The 24538-nt window shown below is 40.7% G+C and overlaps 1 protein-coding gene across 4 annotated transcripts in view; it reads right to left on the reverse strand.

Annotated features, from left to right (window-relative positions):
- Positions 1 to 24506, reverse strand: part of LOC117561423 (electrogenic sodium bicarbonate cotransporter 1-like) — a 35860-nt gene extending 11354 nt beyond the window's left edge. For 2 of the 4 annotated variants that reach the window (XM_034238827.1, XM_034238828.1), the window contains exons 1-13: positions 24139 to 24506; positions 17051 to 17124; positions 15949 to 16125; positions 11012 to 11144; positions 9620 to 9780; positions 9353 to 9532; positions 8486 to 8562; positions 6985 to 7142; positions 6785 to 6872; positions 3617 to 3771; positions 2902 to 3018; positions 2314 to 2488; positions 1050 to 1183 (exon numbers count right to left, since the gene is read on the reverse strand). In XM_034238827.1, the coding sequence (XP_034094718.1) occupies positions 1050 to 1183; positions 2314 to 2488; positions 2902 to 3018; positions 3617 to 3771; positions 6785 to 6872; positions 6985 to 7142; positions 8486 to 8562; positions 9353 to 9532; positions 9620 to 9780; positions 11012 to 11144; positions 15949 to 16125; positions 17051 to 17124; positions 24139 to 24155 (1646 nt within the window). In that variant the 5' untranslated portion in view covers positions 24156 to 24506. The remainder of the gene's footprint in view (positions 1 to 1049; positions 1184 to 2313; positions 2489 to 2901; positions 3019 to 3616; positions 3772 to 6784; positions 6873 to 6984; positions 7143 to 8485; positions 8563 to 9352; positions 9533 to 9619; positions 9781 to 11011; positions 11145 to 15948; positions 16126 to 17050; positions 17125 to 24138) is intronic. The other 2 variants (XM_034238825.1, XM_034238826.1) reach the window with 1 other exon arrangement.
- Positions 24507 to 24538: the final 32 nt, after the last annotated feature.

Raw genomic sequence — 24538 nt, forward strand, 5'->3', positions numbered from 1 at the left:
CATTTTCCTCTATCTTTTCTCTCTACTTTTCTCTATTTGGAAAGTATGCATAAAAAAACATTAATTGTTGTATATGTCCTAGATCACACCCCCTTAAATATAGAGTTCTATAGAGCTGAATGCAGGAGGCACATTTTTGTTGTTGAAACCACTTGTATAAAACCCTCTACTACATCTGGTACTACACAAGGGTGTGTGTGTGGTTGAAGGGTAAATGGGGACAGGAAGTTGACTGCAAAAAAACATGATGCATTAACAATCAGCTGGCAACTGTAACCACCGGCAGATTTACAAAACACTTCTAGGGAGGCACTGTTAATATCAATCTTTAAACTAAGTTGCCACCCTACCGTAAATATTAATTATTTGTATTCCACATGTTTAAATGTAATTTATAGGGGTACACTAAGATAGCATCAATGTAAACATACAAACAGCATGTCATTTGGGGATAGACAAAGATCTATAAATATCTATCAGGCTACTGCAGCTGTATCTGATTTCACCCTCGCTAATGTGCATTGATTCCAAAGTTCCTGAAATAAAAAGGTGCCCTATTATACTGTTTTTCATCAATATATTACAGGTCTCCGATATATACAGAGCCTGTCTCTGATTGGCTGAAACACCAAACCGATCATTGCAGCATCCCATAATCCCCTCTGTTTCCAAAGTGCTGATTCTCTGTCTGTTACTTTAGATGAAAATAAGGAGCCCCTCCCCACGCCCCTCTGAGAGATATTTGGTTACAAAGAACACAATGGTGCTCTAGGAGGAGATTCGGGTGATAAGGTGTGTGGGGGGGGGGGGTTACCTTGGTTGCTGATTGGCTAATGGTTACACAAGCCAAAAAATCGTTATGACATCATAAAGTGGCCAAAATCTGATCAGCTCATTTTCAGATAGGTTTTTATAGAAATGGATCAGGACAAAAAGTGAGCGAATCTTTTTTCCTGAAACTTTCAGAATCTCTTTACACAGAGGGGACACATGTTGATGTATAAAAGACATGTGGATTTTGCATAATAGGTGACCTTTAAATGACTCACTTGCTGAAACTGAAGAGAAGTCTCTCAAAGACCAGCACGGGGCCTGTGGAGCTGAGAATGGTGAGCGGCTGCCCGGCCAGCAGACAGAACACTATTCCTGTCAGCGCTGTGCCCAGGAAACTCTCCAACACTCCCTGCACGCATGGAAAAAACACATACAGCCTTTACACACAGCAGAATGGACTCCATATTTACTACATTGGAAAGTATTTATTAAACAGATTTTAGAGTAAAATAAAAACATTTCAATTTTGTTTTCTTTGAGCCTCGTGACATGATTACTGTAATTCTGCCAACTCAGCTGGAAGCTTTTGTTTTGCCTGTACACATGACGCAGCTGCAGGGCAGGCCCACCAGGACAGGCCTGTTTCACTTCCAGCCATGACAGATGTTCAGACTGAGCATTTAACAAGCCGAAAGCTATGTGAAAACAGCCCATAGATGATTATTTACAACTCTAAGAAAGGTCAGGTGAGTTCAGGGATTCCCTCCGCTGTGCTTGGAGTGGAAAGGGAAAGCGATTGAGGCTTTAGGAGGTGCTGGAGGGTCATTGGAAATGCAGCCATGACGAGGCTACAGTGTAATCTGGATCTGGTTATTTACAGCCTGAGCAGATCCTCCAGGCCGGTGCAGGTGTGCTATGAGGCAACTCTGTGTGAGGAGAGCAGCCAGGGACAGTACTCTGCACTGCCAGAACACAGGGATGGGCACACCAGGGAATGATATTATACCACAACTTTTACATATGCAGTTCTGTCAGCAGCAGGTACAACAGATGGAGCCTCTGAGCTCCAAATGAGCATGGCTTAGCAGCTGGTTAACTCTTTATTTTGTTTGGTAGTCTGTGACTTAACAAGAGCTATGCCATCTAAAAACAGATGATGTCATCCCCTTAAGTGTACACAGGATCCATACAGTGCCCTGCTAATGTGAGCTATTCTCCATTGTTAACATTCGGAAAGGCAAAATGTGCCATGTAAATGCAAGAAATGCTACACAATGTTTAGGTCATGCAGTAGCCATGAATTCGAGCCAAAGTACCATGACGCATCAGCTCTTTAATCTAGTTACCCTAACACCGTTTGACCAAAATAGAGGCTCAGAGTTGCACCTCTGTAAACCAAAGCCTACTTTAGCATTAGAATTAGGAAACAGCATGCTACAGGCTGCTTCACTAACTCAGGGCTATGTTTAATGTTCATTTAGGATAGTTCAAAGGGCTGCACTTAATAGGGTTAGGTATTTGAGGGATGTGTGGGTTTACCTGCATGTTTTCTGTTGCATCACCAAGCAAGCCTCCAAATGTGATCGCATTGGTGACTGTGCCTAGATAGATGAACAATATGGCCGACAGAGACTGGATATGGAGTGCATCATAGAAGTCACTGGCGAAAAATGGCAGCTTTCGCTTGATATCCAGGACGAGACCTCCACAAAACCTTAAAGACGAAGCCATTCAAGTTAGTAGGATACATATTGTTTCATGTCACATCCTGGCCTACTATGCTTTACTGCCAATGGTTTCCAAAGAAATAAATATATTCCAAATGAATGAAAACCAACTGTTGTGCAATAGTGAAGCACTTAAATTGTTCACTAGTCATGTGTGGAATATTTCATTACTGGAAACTGACAGAGTAAGAAAAACATATTTCCCAGTTATGACTTTTACTTTATGACGCATGTCTTCACTGACGGGATCTCCCATGCCATCACAATTATGATCAGGACTATAATGCTCCCACATCCTTAAAAGGTATGTATTATTATTAAGACCTTGGCAATGCAAAACTGGGATATTTCTTTCTTTATTATTTTAGTGTAAATGGGGAAAAAAGGAAATGCAAATTACTTTTTTGTGCGTTGAAGCTCCTCTCCAACCGCGTGTCCTCCTCCCCCTCCATGTCCTGCATCATGGGGAGTGTCACCATTCATCTGAGGCGCCTCTTGTCCAGAATACATGTTCTTCCTTTGAAAACATAGGAAACGGTCAAATTCCACAAAGAAAAAAATGTGTGGGGTCAAATAAATTTTTTCACAATACTAAGATGGTTAACAATAAACACTAATAACTATTCTTGGAAATGTATGTTATGTATATCTATTTAAATAGATCCAAACAAGAAAACAATCGCTTAATCAGAAAAAAGGCATGACAAAATTGATTATGTAATATGTAGGGTTTTGTTTTGAAATGTGTGATATAGTACTTATTACAACTCACAGTAGAGGTATAAAAACAGAGATATGACTTCTGAAAGAATAAATTACATTTTTGTTCTTAAGAATGACTATCTAAAACTTCATCAATAAAAACAGCCTTATTTGTCTTGGTATGAGTAGTTTCTGATGGCCAATGCAATCCATGTAAGCAAGCTTTTGATACATATTGCTGAAACATACATTACCGAATCCATTTCGGACTTTAGGCTGAACTGTAGCTTTGCATTTACCTTTAAATAATGATTTGTAACCACTGCTTTTGTTGTGGTGCCATGTTACACATTGGGTAGTAATATATTTATGCACAAATATCATTTGTAAAAATAGTGTGGATTAAAGCTGACCTCTTGTCTGCGGAGGGCAGAGACTTGGGGGGCTCTATCCTGATGTTGGGGTCCCACTCTCCGGGGGGCAGCACGATCACCTCGTCCAGGAACTCCTCGATACCTGCCAGCAGGTCCTGCCTGTCCTTCGCTTTGTAGGCAATATCATGGAACACCTGCCAGCAAACAAAAATAACTTATCGATTAATAATCAGCAAATCACTACAATAGCTCCCTGAAGAACCACCTACTCGGGCTGAACAATAAAACATTTTTTTTAAAAAGTAATTATTTTTGATATGCTTTTTAATTCACAATGTTGGAGGAAATAATTCAGTTTGAATTATTACCCAAATTCTTATTGAAATCAATATTATTATAATTGTTTGAGTCTGTATAAAATACGGTATGTGTGGGACTGCACATGGGAAATTAAGTATGCCATAATTCAATTTAAATTAACTGTATGGTTCAACCTAGTGTCTACTAACGTTTATTTACTACAATGGAACCCAGCAAGTCTCTAAAATGCAAATCATAGCAGCCAACTTAACATCTATACATTGACATACTCTGTACATATACATCACAATGTATACAAAGGGTTGGTCATTATCTGTGTGCACCCTAGGGTCACAAAGACAAGTAGGTAGATTACTAATACAGGACTGATTACTCAAAAACACAAACATCTGATGAACCTATGTCACTGCGTTCAGAGGAGAGCTGAGAGGGTAAAGTTCAACTTGAGGAAATCCTGGACAACATGTCCTATCCTGGCTCGTTGACATACGAGATATACTGGGAAAAGCTGATTGCCTGTGGGAATGTTTGCGCAAGGTGCTCTCAGGGTTAGAAAGGGTTATGTGTCGTCTGTTAGCATTCCTGATAACATTAAGGTAGGGTGACCAGACGTTCCCGTTTTCCGGGGACAGTCCCCGTTTGTATTGGCCTGTCCCCGTTTTTTAATATACGTTAAAAACACATAGCAAGGTGAAATAAAAACGTTTCATGTCAGGAAACACTGGGTAAACAGACTGTGGTCAAGCCAGCCCCCACTTCGGAAAACACAGTCAAGCCAGCCCGCACGTTGTATTGCGGTGCGCGAATATCCTATGCATTACGGTAGAGGCCTGTAAAAACTGCCTTCAAAATACAAGCGTTTACTCGGTCAATAACAAATATACCTAAAAAACACACCAAACATATTCATATATACTGGATCTTAAATTAAGAAATATGTACTATATAATGTGATCAATAATTTATTTTTTAAAAACTACGTATAACTCCCACATCATAACTGAGTGAATGTAAAATATAAGGATACAGTTATGAAGACATATCTGACATTTCCACTGGTTGACTAATTTCAATTGATGTTGACACCATCTCACAACACTCCTAAAATAACATTACTTTCTGAAGCACAATTTCAAATGTATGCTGTTTAAAATCTCAAATTAGTTCTATTGTCCATCTATATTTTGATTATTATTTAATGGAAACTGTCCATAATCAAAGAGTCATTCGAAGTCAAACACTTATTTCACTTCAGGGTGATAGCAGGAGACCCCATCTAGTCAATCAGAGAAAATCAGGACAATCTGATGTAGAGTTTCAAAATAAAATAGTTTTGAAATCTCATATATGGGCTATCGTCCTTCTGTTTTTATACAAGAATAAATAAAAAAACTGTCAAATGATCAAAGACTTATTTCACTCCAGGGTGATAGCAGGACACCCCATCTAGTCACTCAGAGAGAATCAGGACATTCTGATGTAGAGTTTCAAAATAAAAGACCTTTGTAGTCTCATATATGAGCTATCATCCCTCTATTTTTAGATAAGAATAAAACCAAACCTATCCAGTATCAAAGACTTATTTCACTCCAGGGTGATAGCAGGACACCCCATCTAATCACTCAGAGAGAATCTGGACAATCTGATATACAGTTTAAAAATAAAAGACCTCTGAAGTCTCATATATGAGCTATCGTCCTTCTGTTTGTATCCAACAGTTCAAATGTTCGAATAACATTGAACCAGAATTGTCCCCCTTTATTCTTTAACAGTGAAGAAAATTGGATATGTTAATGAGATTTTGACCGCAAAACTCTAAATGTCCCCGGTTTTAATTTTGAAAATCTGGTCACCTTACATTAAGGGGTTAGGTAAAGGTAAACACCAAACATAAGAAGCAGGCAGAGCTGATAAGCCTGAATTTGTTTGCCTTATTGAATTGGATTTATTATGCCAATACAAAAACAAATATGTGTCCTAAAACATCAACACACAGATTAACAATTAAGCTATAAAATGTTCACAGCCAAACACATGTCTGGCCAGGTAACCTGCTGTAATGATTGATATCCAGAGTAGAGAGATTTGGCAAGAAGACAAGTAGTGTAGAAGGTGTAATCCTCTTTTTCATCCAGTGCCAACATGAGATTTTTAGTTTTGGGTCAAGTTTCCTGTTAACTGGGATGAACTGTCATGAAATGACCAAATACCTTCAAAACTAGGGACATTCATTTGTTAAAGACTACTAAGTACATGTCAATGCATGGAACAAAGGTGATTAACATGGTTAACAGAAACCTGCAAAAAATCAAGATGTCACGTATGCTAGCATGCCTACATTAGCATTTAGCTCAAAGCACCGCTGTGCCTAAGTAAAACCTCACACAGCAGCAAGCAGGGCGAGTAACTCTGTCTTAGTTATTGATGTTTTATTTGTTTAATTTATAGTATATAGTTAGATTGTAGACCGAGATTTGAGAAACCTTTTTTTCCTTGTATGCCAACAACTTATATAACCTTAATGGGGTGTTTCATGTCTGGAGAAAAGGCCACATCTTTCCAGAACAGATTATCTTAAATTCACAACCAATCAGGATTTAAAGGGGATAAAAAGGTGTTTGTTAGAGCAGTGAGGATTCATTTTCGTGTACTGAAGTCCTGTTGCTTTAGAGTTCAAAACATAACCAATACATGAATCAAAGCCCTAATAATTCGAAATAAAACTGGAAGAACAAAACGTGAATTTTAGAAAACACATTGCACCTGAGATTAAGATCATCCCTTAATACAAGTACAGCTATCTCACATCAAAAACACACTAAACTCCCTGCACAAGAGTGAATACTAAGAACTGTAAAAGTTATTATCCAATTAAAGTAAAAGTACCTCATCTGACATCAGGGTGGCGATGGCTCTTCCAATTTCATGATAGGACTTCGCTTTACCTTTGGGGCCCAGCAGGATAAAGAGAAATCTATGCAACAAGAAAGTAAGATGTTAGGCCACAATTTCAAAAAATGAGAATCTGAGTTTCATTGAAATAAGGTGATGGGAGTATTTTTCAGTAAAGGATGAAGCTTTTATACCTGGTGGGCACAGGGACCTCGGTCAGAGACCCCAGCATGACGGCCTGCTGCAGGCGAACAAATGCCACGAAGGGGGCTTCCAGGAAGTCCACCTCTCCAACCAGCACGTTTGATGCCTCTGCATCAGGGGGCAACTTCTTCATGAACTTATTCTTCAGCTATTAGGAAAGAAATAGCAGAGAATGAAGTGAGCAAATTAAAATGTCAGGCTTCAATGCAAGATAGACACAACATTCCTTTCTCTGTCACATGGAGAACAATTAAAGATAAGAAAGACATTGTAAGTACAGTTGGTGATTAAAATGTGGTTGTAACAAGAAAAAGACTGATGTGGTACAGTTTGTCTGTGCCCGCCCTCTCCTAAAATGACGTCCTAAAACAGCAGCTTGACTGCATGCCACTTTTTGAACACAGAATACACACATAAGTTGTCTATAAAAGAAAAGGGAGAAGATTAACCAAGACTTTGGTGTGACGTTACATTTGGACAAATACATTTTAATTAACAGATGAAGGAGCATATACCAGCTGTTAAGAGTAAACTGCTTCTTTGAGCTTGTATCTATGTGTGTGGGCAGGGGCGCGGGAAGGGGGGTGCTATATATATATTTTTCATTTCATTTCATTGTGCCTGAGATATATTTTACATTATATATTATTATTCAAATGATCATTTTAAACTATATAATAAATGACTTAGCTTCAGGGAAGAAACATAAAAAAGATGTGGGAAAAAAGTGTTGTTAGTTTTTAGTCGGCTACTTTTAACGTGACGCGCAACACAAGTGACAAGTAACTGACATGGCGCAAAAACGTATGTCCGGAATTCCTTCTCACTAAAAACGCTAAATCTGCTAAAAAGATTGAAATAGAAGATGCAGGGGCATTATTACGCAGAATCTGTGTAATATGTAGCCAGGAATTAGCAATGCCTTGATAGCCTACTTCAATTAATGTAAATTCCACATTGTTGGTACAATAATATTTTACATCTTAATAGTGTGTTTGTCCTCGCGCTTTTGTGCCTGCTCTATAGTGCCCGTAATAGCGTGCACTGGAGTCCATTGTTATGCACTGTGTGTGTGTGTGTGTGTGTGTGTGTGTGTGTGTGTGTGTGTGTGTGTGTGGCATCACCCCCCCCCCGTGCGTAATTAGCACATCGGACAGCACCTCAGCACCCCCACTCAAAATACCTTCCCGCGCCTCTGTGTGCGAGGTTTCTGTTTCGGAAAAAAAACTGTTATTTGTCATGACTCATGACAGCGAGAGAAACTGCACATAGAAACTCAGGACAAAGACTGGAGACAATGAGCTTTTGTTGTGGGAGAGCACGATAGAGAGCCAGGGGTCTTATCTATCAGTGTGTGAAGCCCATCAGCACACACACAGCCACACATGACCCTGCATAGCGCTCCTTTGTGAACAGACAGCTTAAGTATCAGAGGATGCATAATAGTTGCATGTCTTTATGCCACAATTCAAAGAGACAGAAGCAGATTACCTGATCCTTCTCTGGTTTGTCGGAGAAGTCACTCAGGCTGTTGGAGGTGAGGTTTCTGTGGGCAGTGGTTGGGCTACCTGCAGAGAGGTGAGACACTGTTAGGATCAAAAGAAGATGATCAAAACAGCAGAGCTTCAAAAGAGACATGTTTGGCAAAGAAAGAAGACGAGCCCCAGAGAAGAAAGGCACCAGGAAAGCAGATTAAGAGAGCCATAAACTGCTGGACATGGCTAAATGTGGCAAGGCTTAAGCTGTGGGCCTAATGCCAGTTTGTCATTCACTCAGCCACTTCAGAGAGCTGGGACACATTGCAGTCTTTAGTTGGCTGCTTCTGCGTGTCAGCAGAAACAAGCCAAGTCAACTTCTGGCAAATGAGTGAGAATGTAAACTAGGATCCATTTAAGGATGCTGTTAGTGACCATTTTACATCCTGCTTCTTTTTAAAAAAAAATCAAAATCAAACTGAAGCAGAGTTTAACTGTGTCCGTTTTTACATGAGTGTGTTCAAACCATGCTGCTCTCAGTGGGAGTGCTATGACTGTGCTCTGTCTTACAGAGGTATCCCATGCTGGAGCTCCTCACGACCTCACATGGTTCAGCTGGGTCAAGTAGGCTAGAACAAGGCACGGGGGTCTCAAGGCGGTTGCGGGCTATAACACCCCAGATGAAGGAGGACAGAGACAGACCCAAAAGAGAAGGAAAATGACAAGGTAGGGAAGGAACAGAAGAGAGAAGACCAGAAAAAAAAGATTAGGAAAAGAAAATCCTTCAATAGGAAGTTTGAGGATCAGAAATAAGACACCAGAAGAGAATACATGTAAGATGTTGGGTTAAGAGGGTAAAAAGAAAAGGGGGATTTTGCATTACCGTTCTCCTGGTTGCTGAACAGTCTACTTGCACTGGAAACACTCTTGCCAATGTCAGCGAGGGAGCGCAGGTTGGACTTCTTGGTCTGGTGGCGATGCTTTCGTAGCAGCGTGTACATGACCTTCTCCTTCTGGTCCGACTTCAGCTGATCGGACTCAATCTGGCTGTCGATGATCATCTCTGTTAGAGGGATAGAACATCGTGAGTCACCTTTAGCTGTTTTAAAACCTTCAACAGTGTGCTGGTACTCTGATAAACCTCACTCACCGACAATCTGCGGCAGCGTGGAGGCCTCCAGGTCCAGCATGATGGTGCCCTTCTCGATGCACGTTTTGAGCTCCATCAGGCTGTGTAGGGACAGCGTGGCCACATGAGGCTTACTCCACCGCTCACCACCCGTCTCCACCTTCTCCTCAAACTTGATCCATCTGTACAAGGGAGGACAAAAAGACAGAAGTAGGGAGTGGTGAGATGTGTTTTCAGGACTGGGCTCGTACTGCTGTGTTTGACCTTGTCAGATAACTCTGTGTTCCTGAAAAGGCAAGAGTGAGAGAGGAAGAAAACGATACACAAACATGTTCCTGAAAGTAAAAAGGTCACTGCCCATTACAAATAAAAAGTACGTAACATGGATTTATGGGCTACAAACAAAAAATTAGACAAGAAAGGTTCTCTTTTATTTACAAAACAACCCCATAGTGTTTTGATTTGGTCACAGTTCAAAAGGCCAAAATAGGTGATGCAGGACAGCTTAGAAATACAAAATAATGGCATTCTGGGATGGCGACAGTCTTCAACACACGGTTAAATGTGAGAAACGACACTTCTTTCCTACCATGGATGAGATTAGCCTCGAAGGTAGGGTTCAGGAGAAGAATGATTTGTAATAATGATGCCTCACATGTCACCGCTACAAAAGAGCCATTCTCCTGAGGCCTGAGGATGGGGTTTCCTCCGGGGATAGAGTATCCCTTCTGGCTCAAACCCAATCCTGTGACCAGCCTTCTAACTAGGAAAGAAGCCTGGAGAAACTGTCGACCTCAAAGAGTTCATTTATCTTCTCCGTCATGCAAGCCCTGCTTCCCCTTCCCCAAAATGTTGTATGACTTTGTCTTTGACCTACTTTCTAGCTTATCTGCAGCAAAACTGTCTATCTCTCAGACCCAGATTACTATTTTTAAGTACAATACTAAAACTATATCATTTTGATTAAAACTTCCTCTATCACAATGGGTAAAACAAGAAGGCAAACATGTCACGTGGACCATGTAAAAGCTACTGTGGACAATAAAATAGGGAACTATTAAACATTTGTATAAGCTTTTTTTCTCATATGCTCCAGAGCCAAGTGGAACATTGAGTCTTGTTGTAGCCATGTGGGTGTTTCTGCTTTTTTCCCCGGTCTCACAGAGGCAGGTACTACAGATCTCAATCAGATAAGAGCAGAGTGGGAGTTCACTGGGGTTCAGCCTATTTCCCTACACACACAAAACACGATTATTCACAAGTGATTGTGTTCTGCTGACTGCGCCGGGATTGGGAAGCAGGACATTTTGGAGCACACTGCCCACGGCTTTTTATGTAAAAGAGTAGAATGGGGGGGGGGGGTTGTGATAGATGAATGCCTGGCTTTAAAGGACATTGGGCTCAGCAGCTCACCTGGCCGTTTCCTTCCACTCCATCTCCTGCCCGTCCACAGACAGGAGCTCGTCCAGCTCTGTGAAGAGCTGAGGAGGAGGGGGGCCATCGTCTTCCTCTCCCAGGATAAACCTGATCCTCTCAGCCGGAGTAACTGCAGAGAGAAAGAGGCATGTTAGGAATCATCAAAGCATCCAGCACAACTTCATATGATGTCCAAGAAACCCTAACTTTGGAAAAAGATTTCAGCTCTCCAAATGTTACAGTCAAGTTAAGGTTGAGTTACTGTACATAAGCATGGTTTAAAATAATGGTGATTTGTGATTGAGAATGTAGTATGTGGCTGTGCATGAATGAGGTAAGGAATAGGCCATGCTAAACACTTCCTGATTGCCTAGACAGTCTGGCTTTTTCCAGTTGAATTCAAATATCTTTGTTTCGTCGATTCTGCAGACTGAAAGTAAAATACACATTACAATCTCATTATGCAATTAAACTAGAATACTTTGACAACACACCCTTGTGAGGAAAAACTTCCTTCAGGCAAAGGTGCGTCAAAATATATTTCAATACTGACTTGTCAAGATGAATCCCTTCCAGTAAATGTTCTTACTCCCCTTCAGAAATGTCAGTTATGAGCTCATGGATCACAGATAAATCCTCAATTATGCAACAAGGATGGTTAAAATGATTTATATCGTGTACATGCGGTTATCTATTTTAGGTAGAATGATTTAACGCTTCTAGGAATGTTTCTTGACACACTGTAGTCAGGACTGAACAGGTGGATACCTTGACAACGTAACAGTGCCTGTAACCTTTTAATCCCAGCACAGCATCCAGGCTTCATTAAGGATGCTTGTTTTTAAAATAGTACAGGTAGAACTCTTCTGATGTAGCACGGAAACCTAGAAGGTCAGGACAGATGTATTGGACACACTGGAAACATTCCTTCTCTGTTTTGTATATCAGTATATTGTATCGACACAGACGTCAAACACCAATGGCCCAAAACACACACACACACACACTTGACATCTGTCAGTCGTCCTAATGGCCTTTATGCCATCTAGCCGACTGACTGGTAGCGCAACACTTCACAACACCACTCACCTCTAAGTCTCACAACCGGTGTTATCAATGAAAACCAGGCCTTTGTTGTGGTTACACACACACCTTTTAAGTGGACGGATCCACAGGGTTTGCCAGAGTCAACAGGATTATGGGGATTTAGATGGAGGGCAAAACAGCGGAAAATCCAACAAGTGGAGGGCTCTGTCTAGCATTGTGTGTTTTGAATTAGGGCTTTTGACAATTGGCACATGTCAGCCTGAATGCAACATCAAACTCTCACACACACCCACCCCTCATTAATTAGCCAGAACCACGGTCACCTAAAAATAGCAAAAATCTAGTTTACATTTTTATTGTATTGTAGGGGGTTAAAAAAGTGGTGTACAGCTCAACAGGAAAACAAATATGTATCCCCACAGTGGCTGTGTGTGTGTGTGTGTGTGTGTGTGTGTGTGTGTGTGTGTGTGTGTGTGTGTGTGTGTGTGTGTGTGTGTGTGTGTGTGTGTGTGTGTGTGTGTGTGTGTGTGCATTTAAAGAGGGCCACAGTTCAGTTTCAGTCTTGTCTTTGTTTAGTTTTGTTCCACATCTGACGCCTTCTGATTCACAGTCTGATTCTTTGGATATACCATCAACACTGTTTGCATTTAAACTAATGTTGCCGTGTTTTAACCATACACACAAAAGAGTGGCCTTAAATTACCGTGTAGCATTTTAAAAAGGCTGCAAGCATTTCGAAAAGACCTTTAATGAAGAGACCGCCATTGACATTCATTTATGATTTAATATTAAGTGTTCACAGCTACGGTTCTGAATTTTTACGACCCTGTTTTTGATAACAGCTTCACAAGGGGTCAAATAAGCATTATCAAATACCTAATCTAATTGCCCATTAGTCTCTTTGAGAGGGATTTGCAATATTGGAGAAGGCTGTAATTGGGCTCACAGAGTAAACAGATGGGGGCCAGACATCTAGACAGATTAATGTGAGCAAAACTCTAGTTATATCATGCGAGCTGGGGATGACTAAGCACAGAGGGGTTTATCACCTGGGCACGAGGCGTAACAGAGGAGGATTACAGTGTCAGAGGAGCGAGAGAGGATTACTCAGGTGCTCGTCTGCGAGCCGCAGCTCAACGTGATGCCGGCAGGTTAGAGAAAGGTGTGACGTGGGGGGGAAACACATCCAAGATAGAGGGACAATGTTCTTCTCGTATGATAAGTAACATGGGGATGCCTTAATGTTCTCCTCTTACTGATCTGCATCCAATTTGAGTAACAGATCAATAGGCAACTGATGTCCTGAATACATGTTGAGGGAACAATCATATTGTATCTTGTAGAGGGAAAATAAGATTCTAAAAACTAATGTATGGCTGTGTAATTAGAACAAATAAAAATACACACAATTGACATTGGATTATCCTTGTTTTGTTTTTTTAAAGGGATTTGTAGGGGAGGGAAAGGGGCTTCCTTTATCACCACTGTTGTTTTTTGCGTATGCATGTTTTTTAACTGGAACTTATTTTATGGCTGCAACATGTGTGAAAAGCCAAATCAGTAAAGTTCATCTTGATTTCTCAACATATGTAGCAGCTGCTGAATAAAAAAAAAAATGAAACTGTCAGATAGGGAAACATCAGTCATGACACGCCTGTTGCTTGATAATATATCCCAACCATGATCTGTAGCACACAGTGTAGTGTACAGTTTTATTTCCAAATCCAGTTAGAGGCATCCAGTTCTCTTTGGGGTCTGTTTCTTTGCAAATGTTATACTGCAGTCAACCAATAACACACACAAGCTTTCTTATTGCCCTGGGTTAACCTTAAAGATGATTTAACACGCCTTAACATTTGATGTTGCAGTTCAACCTGTTCATTTTTTAACGGGTTTGTTTAAAACTAGGCTACCACTTCAAACCTACACAGACTTCTCTTCTGTATTTTCCCAGAGTGAGTGCATGTCTGCACACGTTGCTAGAAAACTAAAGCTCCTTTATGGTTTCTTTGAATTCTTGTGTGATGCGTCTGCTATGATTGGATTAAACCACAATTTACTACACATTTGATTCAAGCCCAATCTTAAAACTGACTGTGACTGTCTATTTCAGATAGTAATTACCAGCTCGTGATATCTTATAATTGTAAATGTAGTTAACCTTTAAAAAAGGATTCAGGTATGTTGTGCTGATATTATTGTTCACACACGAGTTAAGAAGAAAATCCCTTCCTTTTCCCATCTTCAGTTCATTTTGAGACCTTAATGGTTACCTCCACCACAGTAAAGCAGAGTAAACACGCTCCATTATGCCAGTTTCCAGGCTGTGCTATTAGAAGGTGAATTCCAAGGCTGGAATAATTATATCTTGCAAATAGCTTTAAACCTGATTGTAATGTTTGCTGCTCTTTGAATTCCCTATTGGGTTTGTGTGGTGGTACAGACTATACAGAGATTAAACAAAGACCTACATAATTATATGGCTCATTTACCAACAGTTGCTCTTGGTTTCCCACCTGTGTAACCACAAGGTGTTCAAAAAAGAATCCTAATACATTCAGAAGATGTATGGCTTTGACACTGACCTATATCTAAAGACTCTTTCTGATTTACATCCTCCTGGTCTTGAAAATGATCTTGGGATTATTGGTTTTACAATGCCCCTCCTTAAGCTTCTATATGGAAAGACATCTGGTGTGTTTCCTTCAGCAGGAAGAAGACTCCAGAGACTATTTGTATGTGCATTTTATGGACTAACATTCATTTAGTGCTATTGGCAGAACAGCACTAAAATACCATGGATATGCACTTTATTGGATTTATTTGGAACTATTAAAGGATTTCTGATTTTGAAAACCCGCTTCATCATGTTAATTGACAACTATCTGATCCATACTTGTTATTTCACTGCTCTTATAAGTACTGAAATTACATTAGGCCCATTATGTGTAGCATTATCCTCATATCACTTATCGCTGTTTTGGCTATCTTTAACTCCAAATCTTTCTTCCCATCTACCTTTTTTACATGTTCTGGGAATCCTTCCTCACAGATCCCACACAGTACAGTGTTAATCATCATGACAACAGATAATACCCCTGTTGTAGTTACTTCACACACGTTAAGCCAATCCGGTATCATTTTCAGATTAGTATTCGGCATGTTCCCATTCCCTCGCTCCACTAATTCTGTTGAGTGTAGGTTTCTGTGTTGTGGTTTTGTTTTTGGTGCTGCGACCCCACCCTGTGTCCTTAACTACAGAAACGCTGATACTGTGTTTCCCAGAGGGCTGCTGGACCTCACCCAATGGGACTCAACCAACATCTCAAAAATGATACAACTGTTATTAATGTGGTGAATTTATACTCTGATCATTACCAGTGGTCGATTGTAGTACATTTACTCAAATACCATTTTGAGTTACTGGTACTTTCCTTGAGTATCTATGTTACTGTATTATTTTACTCTACTACATTTTAGAAGCCAATATTGTAATTGTACTCCTTTATATTTATTTGACAGCTTTAATACTTTACATATACAGATAATTAGCTAAAACTAAATATAAACCACTACTAAATATTGGTTATAATATCCAGCAGCAGTATATAAAGTAACTACAACTAGCCCACCTTTACCAGCTGTGATGAACACATTAACGCATCAATAATCATAATGCAGTCATTTAATATATTATGGGCCATTTTCCATAACAAGGACTACTACGTTTGCTACCTAAAGTATATTTTGATGCTTATACTTTTACTCAAGTAAGATTTTGTATGCAGGAAATGTACTTGTAACAGAGTATTTTTAAAATATGGTATCTGTACTTTAGTACTTCAGTAAAAGACCTGAATACTTTTTCCATCACTATCATTACTCACCGAGGGGTTTGAGGATGCTTGGAGGGGATTCGTCTGCGTTGTCCCCGTCCGACTTGGACCCCTCCGTGCCGTGCTCGGCTCGGTCCCGCCTCTCCTTGTGGCCGGACTTGCGTCTGTGGCGTCTCCTGCGGTGGTAGCTCTTGGGAACATGCACACCAATGTACACAGTGTGGTGACCTGTGCAGAGCAACAGAGGAAACGCAGGTCGGATTACTCTCCGGTTACAGGGAAATCACATTAATGGTGAATGCTGGCAATTTGTCTCAGCACTCGGATGCGGTGTGAAATGTTTGCTTATCACAAGGCTGCTTTGACGCAAACAGTTTTTTTAGCTTGCCGAGGTCGAAACGGTTCAGTGATAATGTTGGTGGGTTACTTATCAGTCAGTCAAACTGCTAAATCAAATAAATAACTACTTCCTACACATCAGCTTATACAGGAAATGGTAACTGAATGTCTCCAGGAAGTAATTAAAGAGACACAGAGAGAGTGAAAACTCAAACTGGATTTACTGACTGAGTTAGTGTTGAAGCGACCATGTATTTTTCCATTCAACCATGAATTCCATAAACATGCCTTTTTGGATTTGATGGTATCTTTCACATCCAAAGTTGTCAGTTTTGCTTCCTTTTAGAAACCAAAGACCACGTTAGGCACACGCTAAACAACATGCACACCACATTCCCATGCAAGAGAAGCAAAAAGGATTTTGCAACAATTACTGAGTACACACGAACAGCTTGACATATTTCCAGACGCTGTGACGTACGTCTCTTTATGTGCAAGTGTTGGTTTGTGAAATGTGAATGTAACTGCATGAAAGCCTATCAAGATAAATTATTCTGTGGCTTTAGCTGACAGCCAGCACTGGACAGGATTAGAGCACTTGAAGACACTTCTTCCTGTTCAGAAATGTCAAGATAAAGTGGATATTTATTCATGTTATATAACTTGTTGAATTCTGTGCTTGTACTAGAGGGGACACTAAGCTTCCACATGCACACTATGCTGTGAACAGTATGTGTGGAAAGACAAGGATAGGTTAATGCTTATGACATGTCTGTCAGCTAGACAATGTGCTGGAATTCATCACTGATCTTACCCTCCACTTCCTGTTCATCGCAGACATGTTTGACACAGGACGCTCCTCTGTCCAAGACTGCCTCGTCTTCAACTCTGCAAGGCAAAAGAGATCAAATATTCAATATGGATCACCACATAGTCGCTGGAACATACTTGAAGATGTACACGTTTTGTCCTCCACCATCACTGAGACAATAAAACAAACTCAAATTAAACAATGATTAAACAACCAAATATTTGAAAACACATTAATCAAAAACACATTAAGAAGCAACATTTTCAACCTTTTAGACAATGTGCTTTGCCCTATTTTTATTCAAATCCATGTTGGGCCCAAAAATAAAAGTCATATTCTGGTTATTCTGTAACAAAATCCTGATAAACACACTTACTCAGCTAGTTTCTGCTGTTGAATAAGCATACAGGCTATTATATTGTTCTCTTTGTTAACTTGTAACTGTGGCGCAAAAAAAACCTACATTTTAAAGAGCAATATTGAGCCACGACTTCGATAACCAGGGCTGCACATAACTAGTGCGCAGGTGCGCATACGCACCTCCGCCAAACAAAGAGCACCGGGTCATTTGAAACAAAGCGCATTTGCGTACCAACATTGAGAGGGAGAGAGAGAAGAGAAAAGAGAAAATAGAGGAGAGAGGAGAGAGAGAGAAAGATATTTGCGAGTTGCATATGAACCATGATATGAACTCAGGGCCGGCCCGTAGCGCTGGCTAGATGTTCGCATAGGGCGCTAGATCTGGGGAGGCGCTGCGCTGGCAGTTCTGGGAGGGAAAAAAACATTTTGACCGTTGGGGCTCATCCTAATTTTCGGCCTTGATGTAACAATATTCACAATTAAGTCAATGTAACACCCTTTTCACCCCGGTTCCACCTTTCATTTGCCCTGTACGATGGGCGCTGTAAGTGATGAAAATGGGAGATGTTGGTTTATCTGGCGCCCGCAGCTCACAGACAAAATGCGAGTGAGCGAGGGAGAGAGGTAGCCTACCAGCGCTGTTGTTATTATAATCTGGTGCCGTGCTAGCTGCTCTAACGGAGATAAGAAGATGTTTCTACAATAATGTGGAGGGAGAGTCCTCTCCAGTCAGACTGAGAGGCTGATAAGTTAACTACAGCTCAGTGAGGTAAAGGACTCTTACGGCCCGTCCACACAGCAGCTTTGAACAAATCTTGAAAATCTTGGAGCTGGGCGTGTCTGACATCTTGGGGATTTTTTGCGAGCAACACGACCCAACAACCAATCACATGAATCTCCCGCCCCCGACATACAAAGAAAAAAAACCCGGGGATTTTATGCGAGCAATATATATATATATATATATATATATATATATATATATATATATAAACTCCCCAAACAGGCGAAAACCTACCAGTTTCACCCACTGTCTCTGCCACCTCCCTCCATGCCTGGTTCCTCCGGTTTGTATCCCAGTAAATAGTCTGGTCGTAAAGAACCGGGTGATTTGCTACCGTAAAATCTGACAGTAGAAGCTCTAGCCAATCAAACCGCGTGTAAGCAGGGAGAGCCAGACCGCAGTTCATTTCCTCATATTCCAAACGAGAAATTACGGTAGCAAATCACCCGGTTCTTTACGACCAGACTATTTACCGGGATACAAACCGGAGGAACCAGGCATGGAGGGAGGTGCCAGAGACAGTGGATGAAACTGGTAGGTTTTCGCCTGTTTGGGGAGTTTATATAAACGCATAAAATCCCCGTTTTTTTTTGCTTTGTATGTCGGGGGCGGGAGATTCATGTGATTGGTTGTTCGTCGTGTTGCTCGCAAAAAATCCCCAAGCTGTCACGGCCCGTACACACAGCAGCTTTTGGCGATTTGTCCACCGCTTCCAGCGCGTCTCCGCCCATTGACTTTGAATGGGGATCACATCACTTTCCCTCGCTTGTCGCCGAACTGCATTGTGGGGGGGCGAGGCGAAGATTTCCAGGATTTCCAGGATGTTCAGGATTCCAAAGTTGAACAATGTTCAACTTTTGAGGCTGCTCGCAAAAAATCCCCAAGCTGTCAGACACGCCCAGCTCCAAGATTTTCAAGATTTGTTCAAAGCTGCTGTGTGGACGGGCCGTTAGTCTAAGTTCAAACGGTTTGGTCACAATTTATGTAAACACATATTTCCAAGGCACTCCTTTGTAATTATTGGGATAAACAGGTTTTAAATCATTCCAATGTATACTATAGGACAGTAACCAAAAATAAAATGCATAAATAAATAAATGTTAAGGTAAAATAAGATATGAATGAACAACACAAATAAAATAAGTTACATTCATTTGTTATTGGCTATGGTAGGCTATTGGTTATGTTCACATACTTATTTGATTACATCCACTTGTCTAAGATGACAACAGAGACTTTCGACTCAAAACCAGCTGTTGACTTGTGGATGCAAGCAGCTAATCGCAGACTCAACCAGAGAGAAAGAAGTAGGCCTACATCATCAGCTACCATGTCTGACAGAGAGGAAGACAGTGAGGAGAACAGTCAGGAGGGTAGTGATGACAGCTTGTAGGATTACTGGTCGTGCTAATGTTGTCTTGTGTTCACCTCTGTGTGTGTGTTCTGTGTTCACCTCTGCATGTGTGTTTAGTGCCGTGTGTCTGGCAAATAAAGTCAAGACCCCCTCAAAAGTTACCGTTTATTTCATTTTAAGGATGAGCACCAAGCAACATCTCCAGGTGCTCCTTTGAGAACCAGGGCAAAAAAGTTATGTGCACCCCTGTCCATAACAATCATTTTGTACATTTTAATTTAAAAAATAAATATGATGAATAGGTGCTCAGATCAAGCTCTCACGTATATTAGCATTTCTGATGCTATGCTTATCTCCCACATTTGATCAAATGTTAAGTTCCCATTCACCTACAATGCTTTGCACAACATTAATATATTTTCTACAGCTTCTTCTCCTCTGTGAGTGAATGTAGAAAATGTAAAGTAAAACCCACTTTTCACCCAGTAAGATCTGGAGAGTCATTATTGGACTTTAAGGTGAACAAACAATGTCTTATTTCAGAGACATCTTCTGGACCTTCAGTTTCCTTTGATCGGTAATTGTCAACATCCCTCAAAGCAGGAATGTGCCTCCTCCAGTCCAGCAAAGCGTGGACTAAATAAGTCAATAATTGGAAAAATTGTAACTTTAAAATGGATACTCTGCTAAAAAGAAATTGCAAAATGGAAAGAATGCACCGTCTTCACAACGTGAAGGTTGACGTTTCACTCATAGGAATAACTCATTTATATTTAGGCATAATGTCAAGAAACAGAAAGCGTATAAGAGGATCCAATTATTAATGTTAAGCGTGTCAGTATCAAATCGTGGCTAATTTGTCCAACCGCTTTATGAGTTTTCTCCAACAACAAAAAATAAATATTTGATTTTAGATGCGCATCAAGAATGTCAATAAACACATGGACAGTTTCCACTGAGAAATCTTCGTCTGGGGATGACACAGTTCAAGAAAGGAGGGGATAGGAGCAGTGTACATCAGCTGCTAAATAAACAAAGTCCGGAAGGACGCAACTTGTTCCTCTGATTGCGCTGCACGCTCATCTGAACCTCCCCTGTGGATATGCTATCAGGCCTTAAGAGAGAGGGAGAGAAGCAGAACGCTGATAGCTGACGTAATGTTGATCCTCCAGCTCTGAGATCAAACAAGTGTTAAGGAGGGGCCGGGCTCGCTGCCAACTTCACCAGCAATACCAATACAGTGATTAGACTCTGTACCCTGCTTTTGTGGCCCATTGTTGCTCACAAAAAGAAAAGAGGAGTCTGGTTCCCACACAGCAACCTGTGAACAACGCCAGCGCTATTGCTCCGCTGCAGATTCTGTGAATGTTCTGTTCTACTTGTCCTCTCTCCTTTCCCCCCAGGACAGATCGTACAGAAAACACCACCAGCTTCAGGGATTTCGGTCACATGTTTTTTTTCTTTTGGGAAGAACTCATACTTTTCCATTTATCATTAAACGACCCTATTTTCAACTGAGAATGTGTAAGTGAACAGACATAGAAAGCAAATAGGTGGAGTTTTTTTTTTTTCTTGCAAATATTGCATATGCAAAGGATCTTTACAGAAGCACATCTCCAGCCTGTAGCGTTTACGTCTGCAACATGTACCATGCAGGCAGGTCATTTCACTGAAAACTATTGGTCTCACAGGAGAGCAAAGAAAGCTCAACTTGCAGGTTAACTATGGCGCCACGTTAAATCGATCTACTCTAAAAAGGCCTCAGACAGGGAGACCCTCATGTTGAGAAACATACCACAGGTGGTGCACAGATCAAAATAATAAGACCGGGATGAAATGCAGAAGACAGGGGGAGCTGCAAGGTGAAAAAGCTTAAATCTACTCTACAGTAACTTAGGTCTAAACGACTTTATGTCAAAAATGTGAAAACCGGTCAAAAAAATAAAAGCCAAATGCATCTCTTGTAAATGTATATGAAGCACAAGACCGATAAGATCCTTGCTCTTCTTATAAATATCAACACTTCTTTTTCATTTGTCTTCTTCTGCATGATTAATACAAATAATCAAAGCTGGGTGAGGGTCAGAGCGATCAGATGCAGTCATCTCACAACCTCTCACTTCTGTGTCTTGACCTCATGAGGCTGGATAAAGCTGTCGGTGCGTGAGGAGCCGGGACCAGCTGCTGGGGATCAGGGATCCGTCTCTTTACAGAGGGAGCAGCCAATCCCCCCCGGCCAGGTGACCCTATAACTATACGATATGAACCATTTTTACCGAAACAAAACACAAGTCTCACAAGAAGCGTCTAAATGAGCCCCGAGCGAAAAATGCTAACACACTTCGCACAGAACTATAAATACTTTATTACTTATCAGATCTGCACAAAAAAGATATCAGCTAGCTGAGATTCCACAGATTCTAGAAATATAAGTATCAATCTTGATACAGGGTACTTATGTTATAGTTTGGATTCCTAAAGCTTTTAGTCTACTATCCCATCATTCAAGGGTGGTTTTCACTATAAGTCATGTTTTTTTTGACAGACACTGTAATTTACTTTTTTTTTTACTATGTTCAATCTGAATTTACTTTAAAATAAAAAACATCTATATTGATTCTGACTTTTCTACATCCAACTCACAGGTCTATCATTGCTTTGAGAAAAAATATTATTAATTTACCCCTTTTAGAAGTGAAGATATGGTCATTTGTTCTGGGAATGTCATTTTCGAGCCTGAGACCTGAAAACAGGCTCAGGGCTAAGGATATTATACCTTTTGTGATATTAAACCACCCGCTCAACAGGTCTGCCTTCACTTTTGGAATTTCCTCGCATAGGTGAGGAAATGGATTGTAGTGAGCATCACTCAGCAGAGCACAAAGGAGCATTCACCATTCCAGGCAGCACAGATGCACACAGTCATTGCATGGAACAAAAGTAAAGGGAACATTTCCTCATTGCAACACATTTCGAGAAATTACTAAAGAATGAGGAATACACAAATCTTGTGTTTTTGCAGCCATTGTGAAAGCAAAGGACAGCAACATTATCACTACAGGTTATTTACTCTTGGTTTCACCCCATGTTGCTTTAAGGCAGGGGTGCCCAACCTTTTTTGAACCGAGAGCTACTTTTAAAGTTGCCAGTCTGCCGAGATCTACCAGTCCAAATAGAGAGGCGTAGTTACTGACAGCCTACAACCAGGTATAAATACACACTTCTACTTGTATAAAACTGACCTTTGTACGATGAATACTTCATAAAATACTGCAGATCCTTTATCTTACCTCTTTCTAATCTACACACATACAAGTATTCAACTGAAGTTACACAACAGTGCTGTTGATACAGAGTTGGAGTTTATTCACACGTCACTACAGTGGGTAATGTTTTCAAGAAACATTGAACAGTGCTGCCACATATGACACAGGGAAAAAAGGAAAGACTCTGAACCCTTTCTTTGCCATTATATAAAAATAGTGTTGCTACAAAAGTATAAATGAGGCTTACTAATAAGACAACTCAGATCTGAAGCTACACAGGAATCTGCTGCCAAGGTGCAATAAAAAAGACAAAATTAATAGAATCAAACCCTTTTTTTGTTGCATTTTAGTAGATTATAAAAATAAATGCCTTTAAAATAGGATGCAAGCAACACTAGTTTCTTAACCTGAATTGATAATAGACTATAATCAATTTAAGTTTGCATTCTTATACCATTTTGTACAATAATTATAATGAATAAATTCAAACAAACTAAAACTTACAGCTGCTTAATAACGGTATCTAACTTGAGTTAGACACATGGGGTCACGCCGGCCAATCACAAAGCTTTGATGCGTTCACGTGCATTATTCTGGCACAGATAAAACAGAATATTGTTCTATTTTTAGACACATCTCGCGATCGACTGGTTGGGCACCCTGCTTTAAGGGATTGTGCGCCACACCTACTAACAATTCAGTGGGGCTCACACTGATACTTTAAACCTTACGTACACTGGCTGCAGCTGAAATTCGCAAACCAGCTGATGAATTCCAGGTGCATGTCAGAAAAGTTTCTCCACACTAACTAGTGCGTTTCCGTGTTTGATAGTAACCCTCCAGTCTGATTTGTTGCGGTTGCTGCGTCATTGCGCAACGTGTACACACACGCTGACTCACAACCAGTGTGGATTTTTGGGGTGTCTGCTCAGCTCGGATACCGTATGGTCTGAGGCATACACAGCTTTAAATCATAAAGTTACACCAAGGACAACTCTCCAACGCTTGGCCTGCTTTCCCCGCGTCACTCTAACTCAGAATGACAGCCTGGAAAATAGATTAGCCTTTTACAGGACGTCCATAACCACAGCAGTAAGGCACCAGTGGCTGCAGCCAAGGTGTAACTCAACCCAGATGATGCACTGAATTTACGCACAGAAAATATTACGGAAAACACTCTGAATGTTCAGTTAAGTTGCTGAATGATATTCACCTGATGACTAATTTACACCTGGCAGGAAATGGACCGCAAGCTACAAAGTAAAAGTTCACAAACATGGTTACTCAGACTGCTGAAAAGAGTAAAAAAGGAAAATCATGAACTTACTTCTTTTCGGAACTCATGGTGACAAAGTTCGCCTTTACAGATGATCAGTGTGGCGTCCAGCAGTCCTTTTGTAGTCGATGTTTGAAAACCTCTAGCTGACGCTTTTTTTAAGTGGATAAAAGAAAGGAGTCGAGGAGCTATCTCTCTGGAATGATTTCTGCGACTCTACAAATCAAATGTAACTTGTAACACACAATCTTCATATCGTGCTGGACTTCTGCAGGTTTTCTCCAGGTGACATCTTGAGCTAGTCTCCCTTTGTGTCTCGCTGGAAGCGTGTGGAGAGTCTCTGAGACCGCAGCGTGTCTTTCTCCATATTTAAAGTGCCATCCCTCCTCCTGCGTGACGCCACCGGGGGGTGGAGGTCACAAAGTTGCTCATGGGTGGCGCACCAAACACT

Source organism: Gymnodraco acuticeps, unplaced genomic scaffold, assembly GCF_902827175.1.
Source record: "Gymnodraco acuticeps unplaced genomic scaffold, fGymAcu1.1, whole genome shotgun sequence".
NCBI classification, from domain to species: domain Eukaryota; kingdom Metazoa; phylum Chordata; class Actinopteri; order Perciformes; family Bathydraconidae; genus Gymnodraco; species Gymnodraco acuticeps.